General features: G+C 48.7%; 1 protein-coding gene across 2 annotated transcripts in view; it reads left to right on the forward strand.

The window, feature by feature from the left end:
- AZIN1 (antizyme inhibitor 1) overlaps positions 1-27,498 on the forward strand; it is a 565,763-nt gene that overhangs the window by 452,574 nt on the left and 85,691 nt on the right. For both annotated transcript variants that reach the window (XM_085605134.1, XM_085605135.1), the window contains exon 10: positions 21,079-21,194. In XM_085605134.1, the coding sequence (XP_085461260.1) occupies positions 21,079-21,194 (116 nt within the window). The remainder of the gene's footprint in view (positions 1-21,078; positions 21,195-27,498) is intronic.

Here is a 27,498-nt window from a genome sequence, read left to right on the forward strand (position 1 = left end):
CTTGACCACACTATCCGTAATAGAGCACTTTGGGATTGCATAGCAAGCCCCTGTTTACTCTTAAGGGACCCCCTGGACTTGTGTCAGGTTCTTGATATATCCCATAAATAGCCACCTTCCTACATTCAAAACCTGGAGGCGAAGCTCTTAGTGGTAAAACACCGAAACACCCCAGGCCGGGACCATCTAGGTCTACATGCATGTCCCGTCCATCTCTTGCAATACATAGTCTTCGCAGTCTAAGTCTTCAGATAAAACAAAGAAAAAGCATAAGACAAGATTTTCAGACAGGACTTGACTCTGTCCTGTCACTATCTCTCTCTGAAGAAGCCGAGAGGGCATCCTCATGCCTTCAGTTGGCACTCCGCAAGTCTCTCTATTTCGCAGTTGATTCCAACTTTTGTTCCTCAGAAACCAGAATTTCCAAGGCTGTCTGAAACACCACAGCAACTTAAGGCCTTTCGCAAAGCCATGCTGGAGCTTTTTGGCGCAATACTACTCCATTCCCTTGGTTCCCTCTGGTTCGCTTTCAGCTCAGAGAAGCCAGGAGACTACCCAAATGGGCTTTCACATGCGGGTCCATTCTCTCCATTAGCTGGGCCCTCTGGATTCCCTCAAGGCTCTGGGAAGAGTACTGGTTCTCTAACTGGTGGTACAACCTACCTTGGAACGCGATCCACCAACTGATGCCAGCGCTATCCACTCCAGATGACAGCCAATCCATAGCACTGTCTGGTGCCAAAACTGCACCTCTTCGATCTCTATCTCGCCCACGCATTCCTTTATCTGAGCTGCTTCCATTTTTTAGGGAACCTTCTGATTCTGACACAGTGCCTCTACCTTCAGGAAGGGGTCCTGTCCTCTGAGTTATTCAGCACCGACTGATAATGGGGGCTGTGCTGCCGGGGATGAGATTGCCCAGCCGTAACTAGAGAAAAACTGTTGAATAACGGCCAGGATGCCAGTGGTTGAGATCTCCCCAGACACTAGACTGGTTTCCCCTCTCGGGTCCTGCCTTCAAACACAGCACTTCCTTTGCCATGGTTAAGCAAAGGCTGGTGGAGATTCTAGACTGAGATGCTTCAACCTAGCCTCTTTTTCTGTTAAATAAGTTCCTAAGCAGCACACTTTTGGGGACCTGTGTTAAACTAGGTTCAGGTTAGGTTAACTACCAGGTGACACCACCCCAGCTTTTCTTATTCTGCATCCTATGCCTGAGAGACTTGTGGTGCAAGCTTTGGTTAATAAGATAAATCAGTTTCCCACTACTCCCCTCTGACTGAGAGTCAATTAGGATAGAAGCCTTTGGTAAACATATGTTCCCCTCAAGCAGCCTGGTGTTTCTAGCTGCCTTCTAAGCCATTACACTGATGTGGGACTTAGTAGTACAGGTTTTTCCCATTGTTCTAGGAAATAGCCTGCATATCATTTCTCAGGCAATGCAGTACGATTCATGAAAGAAGCAATAGAGGATCCCGGCACCAGTAGTCAGTCGTGGTTGTTATTCCCGCTACTTCTTGGTGCCGAAAAAGGATAGGGGCCTCTGTCACAAAAAAAAGGCAAGTTCAAGATGCTCTCTCTGGCCCAGGTCTTGTCTGCCTTTGACGTAAGTGACTGGATGGTAATGCTGGATCTGCAGCACACTACTTTTCAGATTACCATCCTGCAAGCCTACAGACTGCTGTGGTTCACAGTAGGCCACAAGCATTTTCAATTTACTGTGATCCCTTTTGGCTTTACCAGCGCCAGTTGCGTGTTCATGAAAGTGGCGAAGGTGGTTGTGGCACATCTTTAGAGGTCAGTGTAAAAAAGTGCCCTCTTTTTGCATGGTTGCCCCCCGCTTTTTGCCAAACTGTTGATGTTCTTTGACTGAGTGTGCCCTGGGTTCCTTGCTACCAGGTACCCATGGCCTATGTTCTTTCCCTAAACTGCATTGATACAAAACCCAGTTGACACTCTTTGGCCACATGCAAGTCCCTTGTAAATGGTACCGTAGGTACCAAGGGCACTGTGGCCAGACAAGGCCTCTCAAGGGCTGCAGCACCTATTGTGCCACCCTTAGAGGCCCTGTACCTTTACACACACACTCTGCCATTGCAGGCAGTGTGTTTTGGTGCAGAGCAAAGTGAAGAGTAGACATGGCACCCATCCCTATGTGCCATGCACTCCCCTGGCATAGGTAGGCCACGCCTCTAGCTGGGTGCATGCATCCTACCAGTGGTGGGGGGTACAGGTGCATGAGCACTGTACCCCTACAGTGTCTAAACCAATTCCTAGACTTTGTAAGTGCAGTAATGTCATTAAGTGTATATGGTGCTGGGAGTTTGTCATTTCGAGCTCCACAGCACCATAATGGCTTTACTGAAAAGTATCAAACTTCTCAGCACATTAAACCCATTTAATGAAAAATGTACTCAGTGGGCATTTTAGAGATGCCCCCTGAAAAACGTGACTCGTGTCCATGCTGTTCACCAGCTGTCACCCCCAGATGTGTTTCTGGATCCCTGGGTCAAGAGCCTCCCGCTCTCGGAGTCCTGAAACAAAGCACATCCTGGGCAGCCTCCTCCCCCAGGGTGTGCAGGGTCCACGAAGGGGAAGCTTCAAAGGCTTGCAGCCTTTGTGAGCTACCCTAACCCTTTGCTGCTTCCAGCAACTGGCTTCCACAGGTTCTGACCCCCACTTTGGGTGGGAGATTTGGCGGTAAAACCAAGTGAGGAAGGCAGGTGTGCCCACCTTTGCCAACCCCACCCCTCATGTGGGGGAGGCGAGGTGAAGCAGAACTCTGTCCTCGCCATCTTGCAGATGGGGGACCCAGCCAACCAGAGGGGCATATGCCCCTCCTACTGAAGGGTGGCATAATGGGGGGTGTACCCACCCAAAGGAAGGGACCCATTGTCCCGACCTGTACCTACCTGTAACACCCCTAAATGTAGTATTCAGGGGCAACCCTGAACCTTGCCTCCTCACAGGGACCGAAGTAACTGTGCTGAGCCAAGAGGAGGGCTCCCACTGACTTGCCCTCAGCCCTACCGGCCTGTCCCCACCTCGAACCTGCTCCAGCAAAATCCCGGCGTGTCGGCAGCCACCAATAACCCGGAGTACCTGCCCTGCCTTCCAAGACCATGTCTCCTGTGAGCACCGGATTTGCTCACCCACAGAGACTGACTTGGTCAAATCTGCGAGTCTGCACCACGATGCACCCATGGCCAGAGTTCGAGTGGCCCAACACCACGAGGAGGTCTCCCCGTCGATGCTTACCTGAGATCTGGTGATCTCTGACCTGCCTCGAATCGATGCCTGCAGCCCCTTTCTGGAGTACCCCCACACCCACCAACGCTGGTAAGAAAACCTGACTCCTAAACACAACCCTGCACCTGACATCCCACAGCCTTGGGTGTCCCAACCGTCAGTGTCCTAGCATCCCTAGGCATCCCAACTTACCTCTCCAATCGGTGGTCACCTCCAGAAGATTTTCGTCCCAGAGCCTGCAGTGTTTGTTGCGACCGGAAAATCCCTATTGAAACCTACAGGGCTCACTATGCCAAAACAGCACCCTGCACCCAGCCGCCCCTGTGCCACTGCGAGTGCCCCTTGGGGGCTGAATTGGATACCCCTTTGCTCTAAGAGACCGAATCTTCTGTGAACAGCAGCTCTGTTCAAAAGCGGCACCAAAGAAAGACTCTGAGCCTGCTGAGGACAAAAACTCGACGCCTGGAACCACCACTGTAACCGAAGCCTACGGCTCGAATCAGAGTGGCTCACAGGTCCCAGCAAGGTCCCTCAGTGCTCTAGAATCAGTCAACCAAGGGTTGACCCCTCCAGGACAGCCTCTGCATGGAGTCCCCCCCCCCACTCCCCCAGCGCGAGAGGCCAGGAAAGGTGAAATCGGACCTCAAAGGACACCCCCGCATCCAGCTGCCCTGGAGAAGAGAACTCAAGTTGCACCTTTGTCCCCGAGCCATCCAACTTGCCTGCCCAGCTGTTGGTTCCTCTCAGAAGTCTTCCTGGACCAAGCCTGTAGACCAAATCCAGCAACTCCCACTGCTGCGGGTGCACCTTGTGTGCTAACTCTGATCCCCCTCTGCCCTGAGCTAACACCAGGATCTTTGCCCCCATAATCTAGTGGCCTGCCCATGAGCCTTCACCAACCGGAGGCCCCCTATCACCCATTGGTTAACATTGGGCCTTAGCACTCTGCACCCAGCTATCCTAGTGCCCGAGTACATCCTTGACCCTGGGGGAGCCCTGGTGCTAACCCCAGAATACCAACTCACACAACAAAATACTTACCTGTAAACCGATAACTGTTTTCTCCCATCGGATTGCATTGACTACTTTTCTTGTGAAAATTGTTCTAGTGTGGGGTTGGTTTGTATGAAAACTTGAAAAACTACGAAAACTGTATTTCCTACCTTTTGTCTAGGAGATGTTCCAGTGTGATATCTAGGCATATCACTCTGGTTAGCAAAAGTAACTTCAAATAATACAAGAATTAACCTGCTCTGTGATCTGTAAAGTAACTGAAAAGTAATTTCAAACGGTCGACTTAACTGTAAATCAACCAACTGCATTTAAACCTGCATTCAAATGTAATTTACTGCATAAAAACTTGCAAAGTATTTTTTCACTTCTCTTCCCCAAGCGTAGCTTGGCGCTAACAATAAAATAACTAAATATTTTTGATACAAACAAATTGGTCTTAGTTCAGTGTTTGTGTTTGATATTTCTTGCCTGTGTGTACAACAAATGCTTTATATATATATGTGACGTCATGAGCAGAGGTTTGCGGGCGCGCGAGTTATAGTTATCTCAACTAACTATAACGGGGGGGGTGGGGGTGTGTGTGTGTGTGTGTATATTTATATATGTATATATATATATATATATATATATATATATATATTACCTACTGGCGGTCGCCAGTAGGTAGTTATAGTTAGGACCACGTTTCCATAGGAAATCCGCAACATTCTATTTTGAATAACTTTGGCGCCGGTTGACGAATCCTCGCAAATTTTTCAAAATAGGTGGGGCGCTACGCTCCGCTCCTACCCTGAAAGTCTCGGGGGGGATTCGTCAAGCGGGGGCTGAGATAAAAGGGGGGTCCCAAAACGCGTTTTTCCCATGCATTTTTCCATAGGACCTTTAGACACAGCTACAGCCCGAACGGCTGAACAGAATTACTTGAAATTTGGCAGAGAGGTAGTCCTCAGGTCAAGGAAGTGCCTTTTGTAGGTTTGGTGTAAATCTGTTCAGTAGATTCTGAGAAAATAGCCTTTAAATCAATATATATATCTGAGCCAGCTTACGGTGCGCCTACCGTACGCGTACGGTGGCGTGCGCGAGCGCGATTCTGATTGGCCCTTAGATCTTAGTAAACATTCGAATCGGTCGAAACCAGGAAGCGGCGGCCGCCATTTTCTCTCTCGCACTCTGACAGGGGGTTTGATCAACCAAGTGCAAAAACACGTAAGGGGGCTGTTTACACAGCTCCCAAGCACCTTGCCATGTCGAGGGAGTCCCCAACGACCCCCCAAGTGAAAAAAGGCAAATTTAATTTTTTCAAAAATTTTGCCGATTACGCTTACCGAACGCGTACGGTAAGAAATTATTAAAAAAAAAAATAAAAAAATATCCACCTTCTCCTCACCCCGAGTGCAAAAGGTGCCCGAAGGGCACCTTTTGTGCATGGCTTATATAAACTAATCAAAACATATATTTTACCTGTCACAACGATGCTCATCATATGTCCTCCATGTGCGCGCGAAGCGCATCGTGCGTTCATGGCCCATCTAGCGTAATGTGGGCACGCGGTGCGCGAAGCGCACTGCGTGCTCACTGTGCGCACACGGTGCGCGAAGCGCACCGTGCGCGCATGTAACGAACTGCGTTAAGAGGGCGCGCACGCCACAAATGGCGTAAAGTAACTTAGCATTTAAAAAACCGTACAAATTCACTGAAAAACCATAGGTTTCACACATGTTATAGTTAGCTGGACATTTTACTGATAAAAAACCAATGAAATTCCCCCGTTATAGTTACTGTAGGCAACTATAACTCACGCGACCGTAATCCTCTGCTGATGACATGTGTCTTTATGAAAAAAAAATATTTGTAATATATGTATAGCTAAAATTTAATGGAAGAAGACATGGGCAAATAAGAGTCTAAATACAGTATTAGCATCAGCAGAGGATTGCGGTCGCGTGAGTTATAGTTGCCTACAGTAACTATAACGGGGGAATTTCATTGGTTTTTTATCAGTAAAATGTCCAGCTAACTATAACATGTGTGAAACCTATGGTTTTTTCAGTGAATATATATATATATACCCCCGTTAGTCGCGCGCCCGCAATCCTCTGCTCATGACGTCCCATATTACATCACTCATGACATGGTCAGTGGCATCACTCATGTCATCACTGATGACATCATCCTTGTGATAGAGTGGCGGTCGCGCGAGTTATAGTTATCTCAACTAACTATAACGGGGGTATATATATATATATAATATATATTCACCCAAAAGTGCCCATGCATCAGAGACACACTCCACCAGCCGGTAGGTATCAAACCCATTTATTCCAAAAGAAACAGGATTGCAGCTCCGTTTTAAATGTCCATCTGCCTGACGCGTTTCAGAGCAATCATTGCTCTTTCTTCAGAGGCAGTTGAAAAGGCACATCTCGTTTCCATGCTCCCAACCATGGGAGCTCACACTCGCCTTAAAACATTGCGAAAGGAACGTCTGACCTGCACTGTTCAGGAAATGACGGCGCAGCTGGTGCCATAAATATGAATCAAGCTTTCAGCTCTGGGGCCCACTGGAGGGCTGTTATCGGTCCTGGAATGGTTTAAAACGCACACATCCATTTGAGGAATAAAGTTATGCAAGGATTAATACTACAGGTTCCGGCGTGCATTGTAATTGACTCTATTCAGAATGGCACACCAGAGGTCAATTAATTAACTTAACACGCAGGGAACTGTGGGAGCATGGAAACGAGATGTGCCCTTTAAACTGCCTCTGAAGAAAGAGAAATGATTGCTCTGAAACGTGTCAGGACATTTAAAACGGAGCTGCAATCCTGTTTCTTTTGGAATAAATGGGTTTGACACCTACCGGCTGGTGGAGTGTGTCTCTGATGCATGGGCACTTTTGGGTGAAAAAAAAATTATATATATATATTTCATATATATATATTCTCCTTACCACACTTACCCTCATTCAAATCACTGCTCAATGAGTTTCCTCAGAGGGCTACAGACACATATTGCCTCCCTCCCAGTTTGCCCCTATGGGTGTGTGAAGCGGCAGAAGGGTGAGCGAGAGTAGAGCCAGAAGAAGGGGACTTACCAGATATTAGTCAGTGGGCTGCAGTTTAATCAGCCCCTGCAGAGGAAAATTGAAATGGTTAAAAGAAAGGAAGGACAAAATAAGCGACATGCAAGAAAACAAATTAAGGTCTTGGTCTCAAACAGGCTGCAGAAGGTGGCGTGGAAAACAATTGGAGAGGAGACTTCAGTGAAAGAGTTTGTGTCCCAGAAGACTGGCCTAGAACAGAGACATACCCACGGGACAGGACCGGAATCGGCGAGCATGAGACTCGAGCGACTGCCTGGAGGTCTCCTGAAGACAGATTCCGGTCGAGAGACCCTGACCCCTACCACGCTCCCAGAGGAGCATGGCTAACCCAAGTAAATGCCCGGGTACGAGGGTGGCAGGCTGGACTAAAAGCCAAAGTCATAAACACTTTTTTTTTTTTTTTCTTTAACGTAGGAAAACGACCTAAAGAGTCCTGTAGTATATCTGGTTAAAAATGTTCTCCCAAGTACTACATTTATTTTTTGGGGGGGGGAGGGGTGTTCTTCTCTCTCATTTCTCCTCCAAAAAGTTAGTTTGGTCCCAAAGACTCCGGAATGTGAAAATAACCTCATGGGGAAATAATTCCCAGAAGGTTCAATTAAAGTAGTCCGTGATAGCGAAGGGTCAGATAACCAGAGAAGGAAAGTATACTGGTGACAAGGAAGAGAAATAGAGGCACCACCAAACTAAACCAAAGAGTAATTACAAATACCTAGGAAGCAAAGGGAACGGCAGATTAGGAGAATTTTGAAGACCGGGATAGTTAAGGTCTGCACTTTGTACAGTGTTATTTCCCTATGCCTTAATTTTTGTTCTTTTTGAGGTAATTAGAACAGGAGCTTTTGCTTGCTGGAAAAGGGGAAGAAGACTGACAGTGAGAAGAAGATGCCCACAAGACTGTTTGCCACAGCACGCGACAGCCCCATGTCAAATTTCAAAAGAAACTGCAATTGAGAAGCTGGACTTATAAAATTAAATAAAAGCCTTAACCGGGACTAACACTCAGTCCATATTCAATTTTTTTTTTTCCCCCCCACCATCAGTGGACCATCAACATGGTCTTAAATTTGGTTTGCTCACTACTCGTGTGTGCATTTTGAGCCTCTCCACTTGTTCTCTCTGGCTCCTTACTCACAAGGCAGTATTTCTTGCTGCCATAACCTCTGCGTGGTGTGTGAGTGAGTTACAGGCTTTGTCTGTCAACCCACTGCCACTTTCTACCCCGCCAAGCTAATTTAAGCAAGTTTTACTGACAATAGCCTCTTTCCTCCCGAAGGTTGTGACTCCTTTTCATGTTGGTCACATCACTTTTTGGGGCGCTCTTTGCTTTGCCGCACCTCTTCAAGGAGCTGTAGAGATTCCTCAGGCTGGATCCAAAATGGACTTTTAACTTCCATCAATCATACCAGAGAGCACAGTGTGGATGATCAACTCTTTATTGAATTCACTGAAGCAAAGAAAGAAAGGGAAGGTTGTGCATAAGAGGACCATCTCTTTCTTGATCATACTGTGCATTAAGATGTGCTACATACTGTCCTAAAAGCATCCCCCTTAGGGCTTGCAGTCTTATTCTGCCAAAGCTGCCACTAAGGCGTTGACACGTGGATGCCTGTTTATTTCTGACATTTGTTAGACTGCTACATGGGCGTCACTCCATACGTTCAGATACATTGTTCCCTGGACAGCCACTTCGCCGGCAAGGTTACTTTCCCCACTCGTCCTTTGGGACTTTTTCGTTTGAGTCCGTTCTCAGATCCACTACCTGGTTCGTACTGCTTTGGTATCTATTCACAAGGTAAATAATCTATGGTTGGAAGTCTCTATCTGAAAAACAAGTTACTTAACGTCGGGCAGTCCCTACACGAATGAATGTTACTAACTGCAGATTCCTCACTTGCTCGCCCATACTATCCTGCCCACCTATCCCCCCCCCCCTGCTGTGAAGTGAGTTCTTCCACATAAAGATACCATTTTAGATCTCAAGACCAATTTGATATTGGTTCTACATCTACACCTGAGGACAAGTCTGCGATTGATGTCAGGGCGCATAAGTAGTGCCAATATAGGGATGCTCGTAATGACTGGAGCAGTTGGCACCACCTACTGCACACAGGTCTGCTGAAAGATTTCTTGATCCAGTCTGACACCTGGGGAGTATTTCAAATGTTGAGGACTCTGGTTAGATAGTCTCTACCGGAAAGAGCGTTACCAAAGGCAAGTAATTTGTTCATTAATGATAAACTACGTGCTGGGCATACCTAAGAGATAGAAACCTACGAAACGCATTCTCCAAAAAAAGGTTAGTCTTCAAATGAAGAAACTGCAGGCATTGAGTGACCTCTGATTGACTGTGGCACAAAAAGGGGAGTTGCAGTAGGAGAACCATGCCTGAAAATAGAATTGGCATCTGCATCAAGACAGTTTGCCCTCCAAGACATTGTAAGAATAGCCCTTATAGCATTCCTGTGCAAGAGGTCGAAAAACAATCTGCTTCAACATTTGCTATACCACCAGTAGGGTACTAGACTGAAGCAAATTTGGATAGACCCATATGCAGGTCTCATCTAAGCTACTCCCCTCAATCATGTAGACCCATCCATCACACCCACAGGCAAATAGATGGATTTGGATTACATTTGAACATGCCATTGTTCTGGTATCCTGGGTAGATCAGATTCCTGCTGTTGCATGATTAAAAGTACAAGAAGCTCAGTCAGCACCTCCTGCTGCAACACATTTGCCTTCAGGCCAACACTTCACAGGTTTTTGTGATGCTCAGAAGCAAATCACTACATCTGGGGAAATGTTTCATTGATTTGCATATGCTATTAAATGTAGTGATGAAGTACCATTAGAACCATTCTCAATAATAGCCCCCTCCCCAACTTGATGAAACTTGCTTACCATCCAGTAATCCTTTCAGAATGAGAAATTATAACGTTTTTTCCCCCACTGAAACATTATAAAGGATAGAGAAAATACGTTGGTTTCTTGCTGTTGAGAATTGTTTTAAAGGCCAGAGGAGAGAAACTCAAATCCTTTCTTCTTTCTAGGTTGACCATGTTCCCCCATTCATGTACCATGTGCAGGTTCCCCTTTCATGTCCCATGTGCAGTCACCTGGACCCCCTGCTATGTCCCCATTCCTAGTGTAGTATCCTTCCAATCTCCATCGAATTTCTTTTGCCCTTTCCTTCCGGTGGTTCAATCAGGCCTAGATTTCTGTTGCCCATCTCCTCCCTTTCTTATCAAACCCCTTTTGAGGTCTCGCCTGACCCAGCACATGCGCTGGTCTGGCGAGACTTTTTGAGAGGGCTCCAAAAAGTGCTACCAGGCCAGCCTAGAGCTACAGTGCATGTGCGCGGGCGTGACCGCGATACTTTCACGGCCGCTTTGATGTTTGATCGCGATCCCGATCACTTTCACGGCCGCTTGGCATAGCCAATAGGTCTCGCTTTTGGGACCTTATAAGTATTTAGTTATGCAACTGTTGCATGGTTAAACACTTATAAGGTCCCAAAGGTGAGACCTATTGTCTATGCCAATGCTTGTTTAGGTTGCGCCTAGCTCAGCGCGCATGCGATGCTCTATGGGAGGCTTCTTGTGAGCACTCTAAACTTCTCCTTGTGGTTTTGTCTCCTCCCACACATTGGATTTGCCTTTGCGTGTGTCTTTTTCAATAACGAAAGCACGCAAATGACTAAAGGCGGGTGCATGCCCCACCTCGTTTCCAATGTGTCACTCCCACTGCGTTTTGCTCTCAGGAGCGAGCAGCGGCGCGCAGGGTGGCAGCATTCCTGGTGGGTCAGGTTGCACGCCATGCTTTTGCTTGTTTTTTTCTTCCTTACACTATGCACCACTTTCGGGACGCTATTCTTTGATAGGCGTGTTTTTTATGTTACTTCGGATTTAATTGTGCTTGGAGTCTTTGATTGTTTTCGTTTCTGTTCATAATTTATGAAACTTTTATTCTTGAAGCCCGCACGTTGAACTTGTTGTATCTGATGCATCGTTTTTACGCAGCATAATGCTACCAGCGGGATTTACTGATTGATGCAGCGAGATGTATTTATTGGCATGATGAGCTATTTTTTGCAGTTAACTTTATTCAATTGTCCGCGAAGTAAGCACTTTCACTTTAAGACGTACAAATGCCACGTCTTTTTATTTTCGTGCTACACGTCGATTCTGTACCGTTCTCCTTGCGAGCTGTCCGGACGGTTATAGAAATTACTCCAGTAAGTCGAGCTTTCTGGTGTTTTTAATCACGCGTTCACAATAACATTTGGTAACCTTCTCACCATATTGTATACAACATAGAGACGTGAGGATTCTTGCTACTGCAATTTTGTCTTGAAGCTGCAGCATTTATGTTCCGTTTGATTAATCACTTAGTACATGGCAACCTCGTTACCTTATACCCGGTAACCTTGTCACCACATTATATACCATGTATATACACGCGGGTTCACGCTACGGTAATCACGTATCGAAGTTGCAGCGCTCTTGTGACTATTGATTATTCACTCCGTTTTTGAGCCCAGAAGCATGACTTTGTTTTATCACGTAGGCATGGATTACACCATCGCATTGGGGGTTAATTTAACTTTTGACCGTCCGAAATCATTGACACTTTAAAGCATGTTGTCAGTCATGATTTGACATCTGAGCACCAACCGTTTTACTTTCAAATGCCATCATTTTTCGTTATCGTTCTGGCTTAGAATCACATTTTTTATAAACTCGTGGTATGCATGCCATCAGGTTAATAGGTGCACTGCAGGCATCCTTGTTTTGTCTGGCTGAATTAATGTACGGCTGTTTTGATTAGTCTCGCTTCATTTCTAGATTTTGTTAATGTGACCACTGACGAAGGGTCATATCGGACCCGAATTGCATTGGGTTGTATACATTTTCGTTTACTACCAAACAACAATTGTATACCATGACATCATTCGTTTAATGACTACAATTGAAAAAATCTTCACAAAGAAGCTTTAACAATGCACTGAGTATTTTTTACTTGAACCAGCACAAAACTGTCCAAAAACTATTCCGTTTCTTGATAAGTGCTCCCGGCAGCTTGGATGGATTTTCCCTCACAGCACGTGTTGGACTTTGGATTTAATGTCCCGTCCTGTTTGTACGAATAAGGTAATTTTAAACTGGAAGTAGGTTTATCCCGATCAGTAGTGAAACCATGCTGTATAGGGGTTTCATTTGAACATGTATTGCATGCTGGGAACTGTAGTCTTGGTTTACTTCAATTATACTAAATTGATTAAAGTACCAGATCACAGCGGTCTAAATGAAATGCTGTGGACAGAACACACTGCTTCTAGAAAGACCGTGACAAACATTAAAACACAAATATTTGTGAGACTGGTCGGCAGCTCCGTAAGCTGCACCACATTGCAAGCTTGAAAAGCAAACTTGTTTTTCTGCTTATTGAGGGACCGGCAGCTCGCAAGAGGATCCTACAGGCCTTCATTTATTTTTTGTTCAAAGCGGTCATTTGAAATTGGTGTTTGCTTTGTCTCACGAGACTACGGGAGCAGCAGACACTTTCCTTCAGCCTCTCCCAGGCTCCTTATTCCGAATTAATTCGAAATTAGTTTGGCTTTTGGTTAACAGGCTTCCCTTTATGTAAATGTTAAGCTGCTTTGACATAAATGTTCCATTATTGCTCGGTTCCGCGTATTTCTTGTTTTGTTGTATTAGCGTTTGGTAAACGTGTATTTCTGGGCAAATCTCTTTTTGAATAAACGTTAACATTTGTATCATCTCAAAGGCTACATTTTTACTGCAATTGTATCGGGCTCGATATATAACCATGGGCGTATTTATAGATATTTTAAAAAAGAAATGCACATTTCTATTCAAATAAAAATAAAGCTCAACGGGCTATTTGCATCTGTTTTTAGTGGTCTCGTGTGCATTTTCCTTTTATTCTATAACTGTCAATTTTACATTTTGTTTCTTTACGCTATAAAACACGGTGCTTATATTATCATGGCTGCCCGCAATATTAATAATGTTGGTCTCTACCTAGCCCTAGTCCTCTCCCCGCACCAGCAAACAAAACAAACCTGTTTTCACGCTGCAACCGCATTAATACAGCACCCCCTTTTTATACAGCCACCCTCAATATATCATAATAATGCTGCCAAGGTCAATAGTCACACGTGCATGCTCATCACCTACACCTACCACGTCCTGCCTTGGCACCCATACTCCAGGCATGCTGCCCGTTCATCTCCAACGCATCTTGACTCATTTCATACCAACTTTAAATAAAAAGTGTACGATTATTCGAAAGTGTTGAGGGTGTGGGCATGCTAATGGGGATAATCTGCTGCATGGCTAAACATATTGGGTCCCAAAGGCGAGACCTATTGGCCATGCCAATGCTTGTTTCAGTACTGATCTGCCAGACTGTGATGGCATCTGAGACTCTGAATACTATTGGTTCACCATTGAGATGTTAGCTGTTAAGTAGCAGACTCATTTTCCAGTGCAGCTGCAGCAGTGGATGAGTTAAGCAGCTACTTTGTTTTGTGCTTTTACACGAAATATAATCCACAACTTGATTTGTAGCGAAATGCAAGCACTAAGAGGTACCGGTGCAGCACATGGGCACAAGTGAGCCTTCATATCTAGAAACTCAAAACAATCCTTCACTTGTTACAGGCAAAGGAAAAGGTGCACTCACAGTGACTAATTGCAGTTTTATACACTCGGAATGCAACAGGTTAATACGTTTTGGCCATAAAGTCCTTGCTCAAACCTTGTGACCCTCACATTTACTTTCACAAAGTCGTATCCTAGTGGTGTCATCTTCACTCCCCAAAGTTCTTTGCTGGTTTTTGGTGACCTTCTTGAGTTTTGAAACCCTGTCTTGTAACAATCCTTTCTACTGAAGTCCCTCCTACTCGAATAGCCTTGTGCATCATTGTTCTGCTACTCAGTGGAGTAACCCCATGAACCCTGTTCCAGCTAGACTCTGTCACTGCACAAGGGTAATAACTGCTTAACGTGGGCAGGGAGCTTTTATTTCAAGGGGACTCCTCTGTTATCCTTGGCAATATTACTGTTTTATCAAACTAATCTAGAAGCAACTTAACCTGGAAGCATAATTCTTCCTAGACAGGCCACTAATACAACCTCATTAGCTGAAGTTGGGGTTGTGTCTAAGGAGGTGGGTATGCTACTAAACAATTTCTGTTGAGGGCTGTGGCCATTTTAACTCTGATTGCTGATATTTTAATAACTTTCCTGCTGATTGTGGAAGGATTCAAGCATGTAACTGTATGAAAGATCTGTTTTTGACCTAATAATTGATTACTTCATCCTTCTTGGACTGCTGCCTTCCTTCTCTACAGCTTGCGTCAAACTGAGCTGTTTTAGGGGATTTCTGTGATTCTCACCTCAGTACTGCCCCAGGAGGGACTGTCATCAACTGCTAGTATGCCTCAGAGAAAAGATCTCTTCAGTCTGCTAACAGAAGATTTACACTTTTTTCTCATGATCAGTGCAATTAAAGCCTTCATCCCACTTCTATAGTGTCTCGCTGTGACATCAGTAAGACCTACCCTTCAAAGACGCTTAAGGGCATAGAAAAGAGGGATGGTTCTTTTTCTGCTGGGAATGAGAATTGATCCTTGTAAAGAGAATGCCCCTTCAAAACTTTTGCGCCATCTCCTCGAAACATTGGTGTTTACTGCTATTTAAAGTTACCAAAGATAACCAGCCTCAAGACAAGGAATGATTCAAATATTTAAATATGAGAGAATACTGGATAATAGGGATACATGTAAGCAACTAATTTCTTATTTTCCATTTGTAAATCTTGGCCATTTTTCGGAGGCCAGTCAGAACTGTTCATGGTTGTTTTGCTGAATGAAGTCAGACCGGTCAATTCACTAAGCTTGTCTGATAGGTGGCAGTTCATACCACCCAAAAACAGGAAATTAGAGCAGCATAGAGGTGAGAGTTGCACTTTGCTAGTGTAATTGAAGGGTTAATGATTGCCTTGCGCTGATCCATCATTTTACTCACATCAGCAAGGAGGAAAGCTCAGGGTGTAAGGAAACAACCTTCTTGTGCAGCCTTGCCCCTATTGCTACTAAATAAATGACACCCACCCAAGTCTGTCACAAGTGAAACGCTTACAAATCCCATAGATAAGGACAGCCAAGGGTACTAGTTGGATTATCAACAGTCACCTAAGGCTGGTGAGAGCAGTAAATTACCCTTACTGTGATTTGGGATACACTAAGTGTATTAAAATAAGGAGCGCCCTAGTGCTTCCTCAGTTGAGTACAATGTAGCAAAATCTTAGGGGCAGGGAAGCACAGCTCTAGAAAGCTAAGCAGAGGATCACTCTTCTGGCACTATTCACACTGCACGCATCCTGGTCCACGCACACAAACACCATACAGGTAACACACCACAACCCCTTGGGGAAAAAGAGGACCATAGTTATGGGAGACAAGTCAGGTTAGAAAGGGATGAGACCTATTAGGTACTCTTCCTTCCAGAGGTGCAAGTATTTGTGATCTTCAGAAGCGTGTGGGCGTCTTATGTCTGCGACGGACCCTCATCGCATTTGTATGTGGTGGTTGGGGGAGGATCACGGCACCACGGATTGTGAGGTGTGCCAACAGTTGAAGCTGAAGTCGCGGCAGGAGCGCCGGATGAAACTTCTCTCGGCGCGTCTCTCCAGGTCGACCTCCCCTAGACCAGCCTCGGCAGACTGCTTCAGATACGGCCGTGGTAGTCTTCATCGCCCTTCCCTGATGGGGCGAGAGCGTCGCTCGCCGGTGGGTAAGTGTCGCAGTTTGTCCCCCGGGGCCGGGTTTCGGCCTGGCGGGGGCGTGGACTCTCCGCGGGTGATGGGGCCCCGCGTGTTCTCCTAGCAACAGTTTCCTGGTGATGGAGCGTCGAGAATCCAGATGGAGACATATGTGGCGGCTTTGCAGGCCTCGCTGGTGTCTCCTCCTCCCCCTACTGGGTCGTCAGCGGTTCCCTTGCCTTGCGTGGGGCCTTCCGCACTGCCGGAGGCTCCGGCCCAACTGGGTCGGATCCAGGCTTGGAGGATGTGGTGCTGTTGGGGTGCGGCTCCTCTGGGGTCCCTCCTTCACACCACAACATTTCTGCCTTGCCACAAACTCCCGCGGGAGTCCTTGTGGTGTCGCGTGAAGTCGCTGGGGCTCGGGTAGCATCCCTGAGCCCCTCTCGGTCCCTTGACAACGTGTCTAAGGCCGAGGTGACTCCGCTACGGCGCCTGCAACTGCTGGACCGGGTGGCGCCACAGGGGTCAGTGGACTCTCCTCGTCCTGCTCTGGGTCGAGGCTGAGCACGAACCCCTCGCCTTCCTCCGGGACTTTCTCGTCCCTCCATGCAGGCGGCTGCCTTGTCGTAGGGCGAGTCGGAGGTTGGGTCGGCCCTGACGGCGCCGCATGGCTCGCAGGACCACCTCTGTTGTATACTGGGCTGAGGCTGGCGGAGGGCTTTCTGTCACTCCCCTGGTCCTTATCGTCCCTCCATGCAGGCGGCTGCCTCGGCGGAGGTCGAGTCGGCGCCATTCCGACACCACCCCCTTTCCACTGCGACTCCAGCCCCGCTCCAGTCCCCGGTGCAGTGTGACTTCGGGAAGCCCTATCCAGCGTATCCTTCGGCGCAGGCTGGCGTTACCGCTCTGCCTCAGGCTGCGGACTCTACGGCTCCTGACAGGCGTCGAGTTGCGGATTAGTCTTCGGACGCTCCCTCTTCTCTAGAGGCTGCCTGCATATTGGTGTCGCCCTCCCCGGAGACTGGCAGCCGAGTGGTGTCTTTTTCACCGGCATCGTCGAAGGGTGGCTCCCCGTGGTTTCTGAGGCAGCGGTGTTCGCCGGAGGAGCGGCAGGTCCCCCATTCCTCGGCTCCTCCTACCTTCCAGGTCTGGCCCCTGCCTGTTCCGCTTGGCTTGGGGGATGGCCGCCTTAGTCTGCAGCAGTCACCCACGGAGGAGCTGCTTTCTCCGCCGCGGGGCCCTACAGAGGTGGGTGCGGCCTTTGCTCACGCGGTGTCGACGGCTGTGGATATTCTGCGCATGGGTGACCCGATTGCTCATTTTCCGACGGATCATCTCTTGGACATTCTCCACCAGTGCTCTGGTGGGAGGGAGATCTTGCTTCCCTTTGAGGGTTCGCTCCTTTCGTCCCTTGGGGGCGTCCTGCCTCAGGGGATCCGGTGCCTCAGCACCTTCTACACTGGCCGGCGCCGCGTGACCCTTCGTGTCTTTCTATCCACCCCTCTGCCGCCAGTCCTCTTTTGCGGACTGCCTTTCCCTCCCTGCTGCCGCTGTTGACTCCGCCCTTCCGGGAGGCCCGCTGGCTGGGCTCTTGGGGGCGTAACATGTTTGCTTCGACCAGCGCGGCTCTGCGGGCCCTGAACACCTTGTGTGTCCTGGCTAGGGCCTCCTCTTATCTGTGGGACTTGGTTGAGTCTTTGGGGTCCTAAATTAAACAACAATCTGGGTCAGAGCTTCTGACAAACATAGCACCAGACGTCACTAATTGATTTGCCTCTTATACTCATAATAACCCTCGGTGCAGCAATTCTGGGATGTGACCCATATGCATCCCAAAGACGGTTACAGAACCATCATAAACATACTAAAAGATAACCCTGCACCCGAGAAATGTAATTCTATTTTGTGAATAACGTAGTGTTATAATCCGAACAAAACAAAGTATCACATCAATTCAGCTTCCCATAATACATATATCCATTTAATGATGAGAGACTTGATTGTAGTTTTTATCGTTCGTCCTTTATTATATAACAATTGCTTCCTTAAAAACATCCTACAATTGCTCTGCCGCCAGTCTTTGGGGTCCACAGCTTTTCAGGAGACTGTTAAGGTGGACTTGAGGCATCATGCGTTGGATGGCCGGGAGCTAGCGGTGTTTATCCTTCACTCAGCTCTGGACATCTCTGAGGTGCTGGGCCGGGCCATGGCTTCCTCAGTCGCTATCCGTCGCCATGCTTGGCTTCGGGACGGCGTCTTCCCCGAAAATATTTGGGAACGGCTCATTGATTTCCCGTTTGAGGGTAGCCTGTTCCCTGCCCCAGCTGACTCCGCCATCCAAAGGTTCCTGGCGGGGCTCCATCCTCCTCCTCCTCCTCCTCCTTCTCCTCCTCGGTGATTAAGGAGTTGAGCTGGTTCTGTTCCTTCTTCGGACTGTCGCTCTTGTGGTGGTGTTTTCTGGCCATTGAGTCCTCCTTGTGGGGATTTTGCCAATGTTGGCTGCTGGACGGCCCTTGTTCGCTGTGTGTTTTTTGCTAGACCTGTTACGCAGATTTGGCCCAGAGATTAAGCCTTCTGTTTTTCTTTGGGCTGATTGTCAAGCCGTTCGAGGTGTTTTCCCTGTGGCTCTTGTTTTTCCTCTGTTGCGGAAGTTCTTCTAAAGAGGGTTCCCATTTCTTGGGACTTAACATACCCTATGTGGGGTAGTGATAACTGTTATACAGCTTGCGCTCTGCTGGGGAGTTCTGGTGGCCCTTTGGTGCCTGTTCTCCGTGGCGTTTATTTTGCTTTGCTTCTTGAGGTCGTGTGCGCGGCCCCTCATGGGGGTGTGTCCGGCCCTTCATGGGGGTGTGTCCGGCCCTTTCCTCTTCTCCCTGCTTAGGATAATTCTGTGCCCTCCCTTGTCAGGTGTTGCCCACTCTGTCTTCCTGGGGCCCTGGGCTGTTTTTTTCTGGTTTCTGGCGGCTTGTCTGTTAGCGCCGCTCTGGTTGGCCTGTTGCCTTCCATCTGGTGTGGCTTAGCTTTCTTTTCCCTCGTTTCCTTTGGCCCTCTGGGCTCTCCCCCTGGCTTTGGAGGGATGCTATTGCCTTGAAGGGGTGTGGGGTACTTTGGCCTCTCGGGCCTGGCCCTTGGTTCCTCTATCGTGAGTGTGACTGCTCTCCCCCCTTTTTTTTTTTCCTTCTTCCCCCATTCCTCTGGGGTCGGTGGTGCTCTGCTTGTGGGGGGCTCCTCTTGCCTGGAAGGGTCCGGGTTATTGCCCGATCTGCAGGTCTGGTCCCCTGTGTGACCCTCTGTCCTGTTATGGCTGGGGGGGTCCTTTCGCAGACCCTTCTTCCCCGTGGGTATTGCTAGGGTATCTATTCTACGTGAAGGAATCTGCGGCTAGTAGTCTCTATCAGATGTACGAGTTACTTACCTTTGGTAACGATGTATCTGGTAGAGATGATTCTAATTGCAGATTCCTTCACGGCCCGCCCTTCCTCCCCGTTCTGCGAGGACCCGTGGGTTGGTATCGGTACTCGCCTCCTGGTGGGGGGCTGTGTCTCTTGTGAGTGCATCCCTTTGCTCTTGGCGGGTTGCTCCATCTAGTTGCTGTTGCTTCCTCCCCTTGGTTCTCTGGAGGATGGGGTTATGGTGCTCCTGTGCCCCACTACTCGGGCTGCTCCAGGTTTGGGGGGGGGGGGGGGGGGTGGGGGGGGGTTACCTTCAATCTCTGCCCTCCCTCCCTTCCTCTTGCTGCTGGGGGTCCATATCCCCTCTGCCGTTCTCTGGGGGTCACCTGGCCATGCCCTGCCCTTGTTCCTTTGAGGATGGTTGCTGTCGTTGCTGGGGTGGCTTGGAGGGTGGTGGTTGTTGTTGTCCTGTCTGTTCTGGGGCTGGCCCTCCTTCCCTATTTCCGGGTGGGGGTTGTAGGCCTGCTACAGGTATCCTGCCTTTACATATGTTCCCTGTCTCCGTGGGAGCGGGGGGAGGCAGTTACATGCTGGCTGGGTGGCTGCTTATTCCACCCCTTCCTTTGGAGGCTGCAGTGTTGCACTGCTCCTTATGGTGTCGCTTGTCTCCATTCTTTTTCTACTCTTTCGCACACTGTTCCCCTGCTCCCACAGTTTGCCTAGTGGCTCCGCGTTGCGGCGCAGAAAAGTTCTCCAAAGAAAACTGACGTAGGCACGCCGGGGTGGGGCTTATGTGGCCTCGCTGATGTCACTTACGCGGACGACACCTAGACAGTCACGTGGTGTCGCCCCGCCCCATGGCACGCAGGGATGCTGTGGCAAAAAGTTTTCAGATCCAGTCTCACGCCTGGGGATAATTCTACGTGAAGGAATCTGCGGCTAGAATAGTCTCTACCAGATACATCGTTACCGAAGGTAAGTAACTCGTACTTTGGCTCAAATGCATCAGAGCATCCACAGCTGTCTCCAGATTTGTCCACCTGCAATAAGGTGTAATTGCCATGTGTGAAAGTTACACTGAAAACATCCCACCACACCAGACCCGTAGCCTTGTATTAGAGCCCTCACTCAGGTTTCTTTTTCAGTTTGCTTTGTTATCTTGACTGAAAGGAAAACAAATAATGGTGTATCTTCATTGTACGTCTGATTGTTGGACAGAACACTGGGCTGGCCAGAATGCATTGCCTTAGGCAGCAACAATTTACTAGCCATGCAGAGTACCATCATGGGGTAACATACGGTGTCACATAATTTATAAATGCTCTCCATTAGTGTTCCAGTAGATGTCTAAGAGTGCCAAATGTTTCAAAGCAGTGGATGCAGATAATCTTTGTGCTTTTGCATGGTTTCGGTGCATTCTCACTTTTAGATAAAAGAAAAGCACAAATATGGCTGTACTTGTATTGAAAATTTTAAACTTGTTGGGGTGAATGCTTTTAAAACCCTTTTTAATATTTTGTCTTTTAGGTGAATTTGCAAGAAACGATGAACCAGCTTTTCTGTATTATATGAGTGATGGAGTTTATGGATCATTTACGAGCAAGTTATCTGACAATTTCAATGCTGTACCAGCAGTGCATAAGGTATACTTACATTGTGTTACTTGACGTTGCACCTCTTTAAATATTATTTATAGTAAGCCTAATAACTGGGGCATGCAAAATTATACCCTCTGGATTGTACGTATATAATAAAATTAAAAGCTCATCGTAATGCAGCCTCATAACAGATTGTATCCAGCCCTAAACATAGTGGTCAAATCAACTAGTCTATTTAATTAAGAACCTCCCAATAACCCTCGGGGAATGTTAATGAAGAAAACATTTTTATGAAAATGCAAAGGGGAAGAATGGTGAAAATGCCGCGAGCAAATTGAAGAACGGCTCAAAAAATACTTCTGTTTGCAGTGGGTTTGAGTCTCTTCCCCCCAATCCCCCCGAACCCCTCCCCTGGTATTCTTTATGACCCCAGATTTCTCTATCTGTATTGTCAACTTAACCTTCTGTTTGCTATACTTGTTACCTAGAAGCCTCTGCTCTGCCTCAATCCCCTCTTCTGTTCCAGGGGGTCCTCATCAATGGTCATAAGCACTTGAATATTCCCGCCCATACGTGGGGACCCCAGAAAATATATAAAAGTTATATATGAAAACATATATTTCTCATCCAAGGGATACTCATCAATAGTCCTAATCTGTGAATAATCCCCGCCCACGTGCGGGATCCCGGAGCATATAGAAAATACATATATACATACACATATGTGAAAACATACATGCAGCCTAAAACGTTTCCAACATGGCTAAAATGCCGCAATTACAGAGGTTTGCAATGTAAGAAAATTACCCTCCTAACCCATAAGGAAAAGAGGGCATGCACTGAAAAGTTGTCATACAACAATCTTTATTGCCTTAAGGAAAACTTGTAATTGCAGGCAGTTGCCTGTAGGCTGCAGAGCAGTAATGAAACAAAGCCTTTAAGGCTTCCAAAGGTCAGGGCACCCTGCCTAAAACATCCAAAAAGAGAAGTTTCGTATGCTGGCGCTCCATCAAATATATTTACATCTTCAAAAAGGAGAAAGGGTGTGCTCGATAGACCTCCAGGACGCTTACTTTCATGTCCCGATTGCACCACGGTACAGAAAGTTTCTACGCTTCATGGTAGGTGCAAAACATTCTCAGTAGAGCGTCCTACCATTTGGCCTGAAATCTGCGCCTCAAGTATTCACAAAATGCATGGCAGTGGAAGCTGCAGCTTTCCGTTGCCAAGGTGTGTTCGTCTATCCATATCTTGACGACTGGCTTCTGAAAGGCTCATCTCCTCAAATGGTGAAAAAAAACCACCATTGGGGCTCAGGGGTGAGGTCTCCTCTTTGGCAAGATAACTGCACGTTAAGCGAGCTCCGCCAGGCCAAGCTATTTTATCCATCAAAATCCACCATCTGGGCCCCTGTGCTGACGCCCGACACCACATGCCTGAGGGGCCCAAGGCGTCTGAGCTTCGCTGCTTTAAACCCTGCTGGCTGCCCCTGGATGGCTGTGGGGGCCTGGCCTGGCGCTGCCGGCGCGTACCTGGTGCGTTCCTGAGCCCGGTCTGGTTTGGCACTCCTCAGTCTTCCATATGCCCTTGGACACAGCACTACCCTCCAGCGTCCCTGGCCTGGTGCTGGCGCATAGATCGTGGCCTGGGGCATGGCGGGGGCTCCTGCTGCTCCGGCGCCTGGCAGGCCTGTGTCTGCTCAGGGCCTGGTTGTGGGCGGCCTACTGGATCCGGCATTGTTGGCAGTGATGAGCCTCACTCCTGGAGCGGAATGCAATTGAGCTGCGCTACTCCAGAGGCTCTCCACGGACCTGCTGATCTGCTCCCCTCATCTACTACCGGTGAGTGCTGGGTGGCTACTGCCTCTTGAGATCGGCAGCCTGTCCCCACGACTGACTCTCAGGATTGGGGGCTGCGCGCTGTGGGGCCACAGCGACACCTCCAACCTGCCTGGCGGGGCATGCAGCGGCCCCAACCTGACTGCCTGCATTCTCCTGCTGCCTGCTCCTCTAAATTACGCTCATCTAGGCCGGCATACGGGGAGGCCTACTCCTGGGAAATTCTCCACCCCCCTGCCACACCCCCCCCCTCCCCCCGCCTTGCCTCGTGTAGGGCAGCTCCGGTCGACCAGACTCCCTGGTGACACAGATTTGCATGCGTAGCTGCAGCCTGGCTGGAGTACGGCCTGTGCTTGGCCTGTGGGAGCACGTGGGGTTCGCTTTGCTCAGGCCTATGACGTTCTCTTTACTCACCAGTGACGATTCCCTGCCCACTGGCTGCTGGTCTCGGTCCAGCTGGGGACGTTCCCTGTGGCGTACCTGGGCAATTGTTCAGTTCCTCTGTGTATCGCTGCCTTGCATCCCTTTCTGCCTTCCTGGACTGGCTCTCTCCCAGGTCGAGGACCTCCTCCATTAGTGGTAGTCCCTGGACTATCCAGCTCTCCCATCGTTTTGTGAGCCACTATAATGAAAACTGACACCAGGCAGCCTAAGATCACCTTCACTGGGCGTGAGGCGAGGCTCCCCCTGATGCAGGTTAGCAGTCCACACAAACCGAACCCCCTTGCAATCAGGATGAGTCTACGAGCCATCCTCCTGGAAATGCAATCCATCTTGCAGTCAATTGATTAAAAAATTGACCACCTAGCTTCCCACTTAGACCAGGTCAAACAAAGGGTGGACTCCCATGATACCCGCACTGTTCAGCTCAAGACTAGGGTCATGGATCCTGAGGACGCTGGAGCAGAGGGTGCGCAGAAACTCCTAAAGATGGACAAAATCCTTGAAGTAATTTACGCTAAAAGTTAGGACCTTACAGCGCGCTCCCGAAGGAACAACATCTGGATCGTTGGCCTACCTTAGTCCACTGCATGGAGGAGTATCTGGAGACCCTACTCCGCGACCTTTCTGGCCCAGCCCTGTCCACCCATTTCATCGTGGAGCAAGCGCATAGGTGACTTTGCCCTTGACCCTTCCCTCTCTCTCCCCCCCCCCCCCCCCCATCAGATCTCCAGCGAGGCCTATCACATTGCCCACTTGCTAAACAATCGGGACCATGAGTCTAAACTGCGCAGGGCCCGGGAGATGGCGGAGAGTAATCATCAAGGCAATGTCCTATCCTTCTACCCTGACTTCACCCCGTCTCTCCAGGCTGCTCGCAGAGATTTCCTCCCAGTCAGACATATCCTGCAGCAGCTTCACATCACCTATGCTATGCTGTATCTTTCCTAACTCTATTGACTGAGTGGAAAAGCTGAGATTCTTCGCTGATCCTAAGGCAGCCCTTAACTTTGCCAAGCAACTACAGAAATCGCCCACACGTAACCGCTGTACCATTTCCAAGGACAGCCATCTGAGCGATAACGACTGACTCCTATAGGATTCAACTTCACCCCGTATCTATGCATGATTCTTGAACCCACCTCGTGCACTGTTTGACGTAATGTTAATTGCAACCTATCACAGCCTATTGCTTTCAGATTGTATTGTGTTTGGCAAGATATCCAGTAATTTGCAATTTCTGTTGGAGAATCATTGTCTCTGGGAGCACAGGTCTCTCTTGGTATACCTTACTCATCCTGCCTTAACAGAGTGGCATGAACCCTGACGGATGTACTGCTTCTAAGTTACTCCACTATGCACTATCCAACGCTCGGCCCCACTGCCCACTCGTGAAGGGGTTATGGCTAAGCCCACGCACCCCCAAGGGATGATTCCCGCATCTGTACCATTTTCTCCACATTTGCGGCTCATGGGTGGGGGTGGACCAGATACTGAACCTATTTGGGGGGGGGGGGGGGGGTTGGTGTGGGTGGGCTTTGGTTTTTTACTTTGGGGTTTGCAACAGACACCCTTCACATGCAGTCTGTTGCTTTGTTGTTCCTGCATTGTTTATGGCATATCACCAAATGTACGCTCTTCATGACCGCTCACACTGTAAGGCGCGGTTTTCCCTTGGTCGGAATTCAGACCGTCGACAGTCTCATCACTCCCACCACTACTGCTCTACGACTAATACCACCTTTGAGACATGGAGTATTGGGGGCCTGAATGACTTGCAAGGCACGTCTCATGCACGCACATCTCATGCACGCACATCTCAACAGACACAAGGTGAACGTTTGTTTCCTCATAGACGCATCTTCTTCCCGCCACCTCATCCAGGCTGCACTCCTGCCACTGGGGGGGGGGGGGGGGGGAGTCCTACAATGCTTTCTACTCTATGCGAGAGGCGTTGCCATCCTCTTCAGGACAGGCCTCCCCTGGCATGGCACCCACTCCTTCTTAGATACTGCGGATCGCTATGTAATCCTCGCCGGTACCCTTTATTGCCAGCCATTGATACTGTCAGCGCTCTACAGCCCCAATATTGACAACCCCAGTTTCCACACTCAGGTAAGGCAAATCATATCCTCTCTGGGGCCACATTCCCTGATCTGTGGGGGGTGATTTTAACATTGCACCTTTGCCGATACTAGACCGCTCGGGGGGATCGCACACATCTTCAGGCCACTGCTCCCCTTCATTCAATCCTAGAGGACCACGCCCTGTTAGATGCCTGGCGACATATGCACTCAGGCATGCGCGAAGGCTCCTGCATCTCTGGCTGTCGTGGAACATGGTCCCGCATCGACCTATGGCTTACCACCCGAGACGTCGCCTCCTGGACCACTTCAGTGGACCACCTGGCTCGCACATCGTCTAATCATGCCCCGGTGCGTCTGTGCCTGCACTTCCCGCTCACCCTGCGCTGCATGTTTGCCTGCCGCCTGTCCCCCAACGCACTCCCTGACACCGCGTTCTGGAAAGATATTCGGGGGTGCCATTATAGAATACGTTGAGCGCAGCACTGGCTCTGAGTCACCCTCAACGCTCTGGGAGGCCTTCAAGGTCTTGATCAGGGGGGAGTGCAACATAAAGCAATCCGGGGTGTTGAAATCCATCGGAGGCACCGAGCCATCGGGGGAAGCCTTTGACGTTCAACACTCCCAGGACCCCAGCCCAGCCACTCTTGCATCCATTGGGTCCAAGCTCACTGAGTTCCACGAGGAGGCAGACAGGGAGGTGGCGTTCCCTGGTAGGGAGGCCTGCACTCTCCGTTAGGGCGATCGGCCCGGCAGGACCCTAGCGAACCTTCTCAGTCAGCCACACGCATCTTCCTATATTACAGCACTCTGCGATGAGACCGCTGGGCGAACTACCTCCCCCACGGACATTACCGTGAAGATCTCTGCTTTCTATTCATAATTGTACACTGCGGGGGAGACCGCATCTAGGGAATCCCTAGTTTTAATATTTTGACTCCATCGAGCTGCTATGGCTCGGCAACAGTCATCGGGAATATTTGGACGAACCATTAACTCACAAAGAAATTTCCAAGGTCATCTCGGGTCTCCCGGGCGACAAGGCCCCGGGTTCAGATGGGCTCAGCCCCACTCCCACCCACCCATTTTATAAAGAGTACGTGTCCCTCCTTGTCCCACACATGGCCTTGATGTATAACGAGCCTCTGGACCTGGGTAGGTTTCCCCCATCTCTCCGCGAAGCCATGATCACTTTTATTAAAGCCGGATAAATCCCCCAAGAGCTGCGATTTCGATCGTCCATGATCATTAATCAACACAGACAACAACATTTATGCTAAACTTCTCCTACCTCGCCTGGGCTTTAGTCTTGGTTCAGCTCCTCTACACACTCTTGACGCCGCGCATCAGAGTTAATGGGTGGGTAACTGACCCCCCCATAGCTATCACAAGGGTCACCAGATGGGGTTGCCCTGTCCCCCATGTTATTTACCATCGCTATGGAGCCTTTGGTGGCGCGCCTACGTCAGCACCATACTCAGCGAGGCATTGGCTTCTCATCCCGTGCCCTGGTCACATCCATGTATGCCGACCACGTAACAAAATGTATATCTGCGAACCACAAGAGAATCTGGCTCCCATGACCAGGGAGGTTTTCCGTTTTAGCTGCTTATTCGGGGTCCAGATCAACTGGGGCAAGTCCGTTCTTTTCCCCTTTACAAATGCCACGCAACCGTTCTCCACCGACTATCCATTTATTTGGGCTAGTGGTCCTACCAGATATCTGGGCATCTGGCTGACCAGAGATATGGATGAGTTGCGGAGATCCAACTTAGGTAAAGCAATGGATTGGCTAGAGACAACGATGCAAATGTGGCAAAAACTTCATCTCGTTAGGGTGGTGCATCGCCATCGCAAAAATGATCGTGCTTCCAAAATACCTGTACTTTTTTTTTATAAACATTCACATCACAATTTTTTTTTAACACTGAAATCTAACATTATTACTTTAATCTGGGTGGGACGCGAGGCCCGTATCGCCTATGA

Source organism: Triturus cristatus, chromosome 5_1, assembly GCF_964204655.1.
Source record: "Triturus cristatus chromosome 5_1, aTriCri1.1, whole genome shotgun sequence".
Lineage (NCBI taxonomy): Eukaryota > Metazoa > Chordata > Amphibia > Caudata > Salamandridae > Triturus > Triturus cristatus.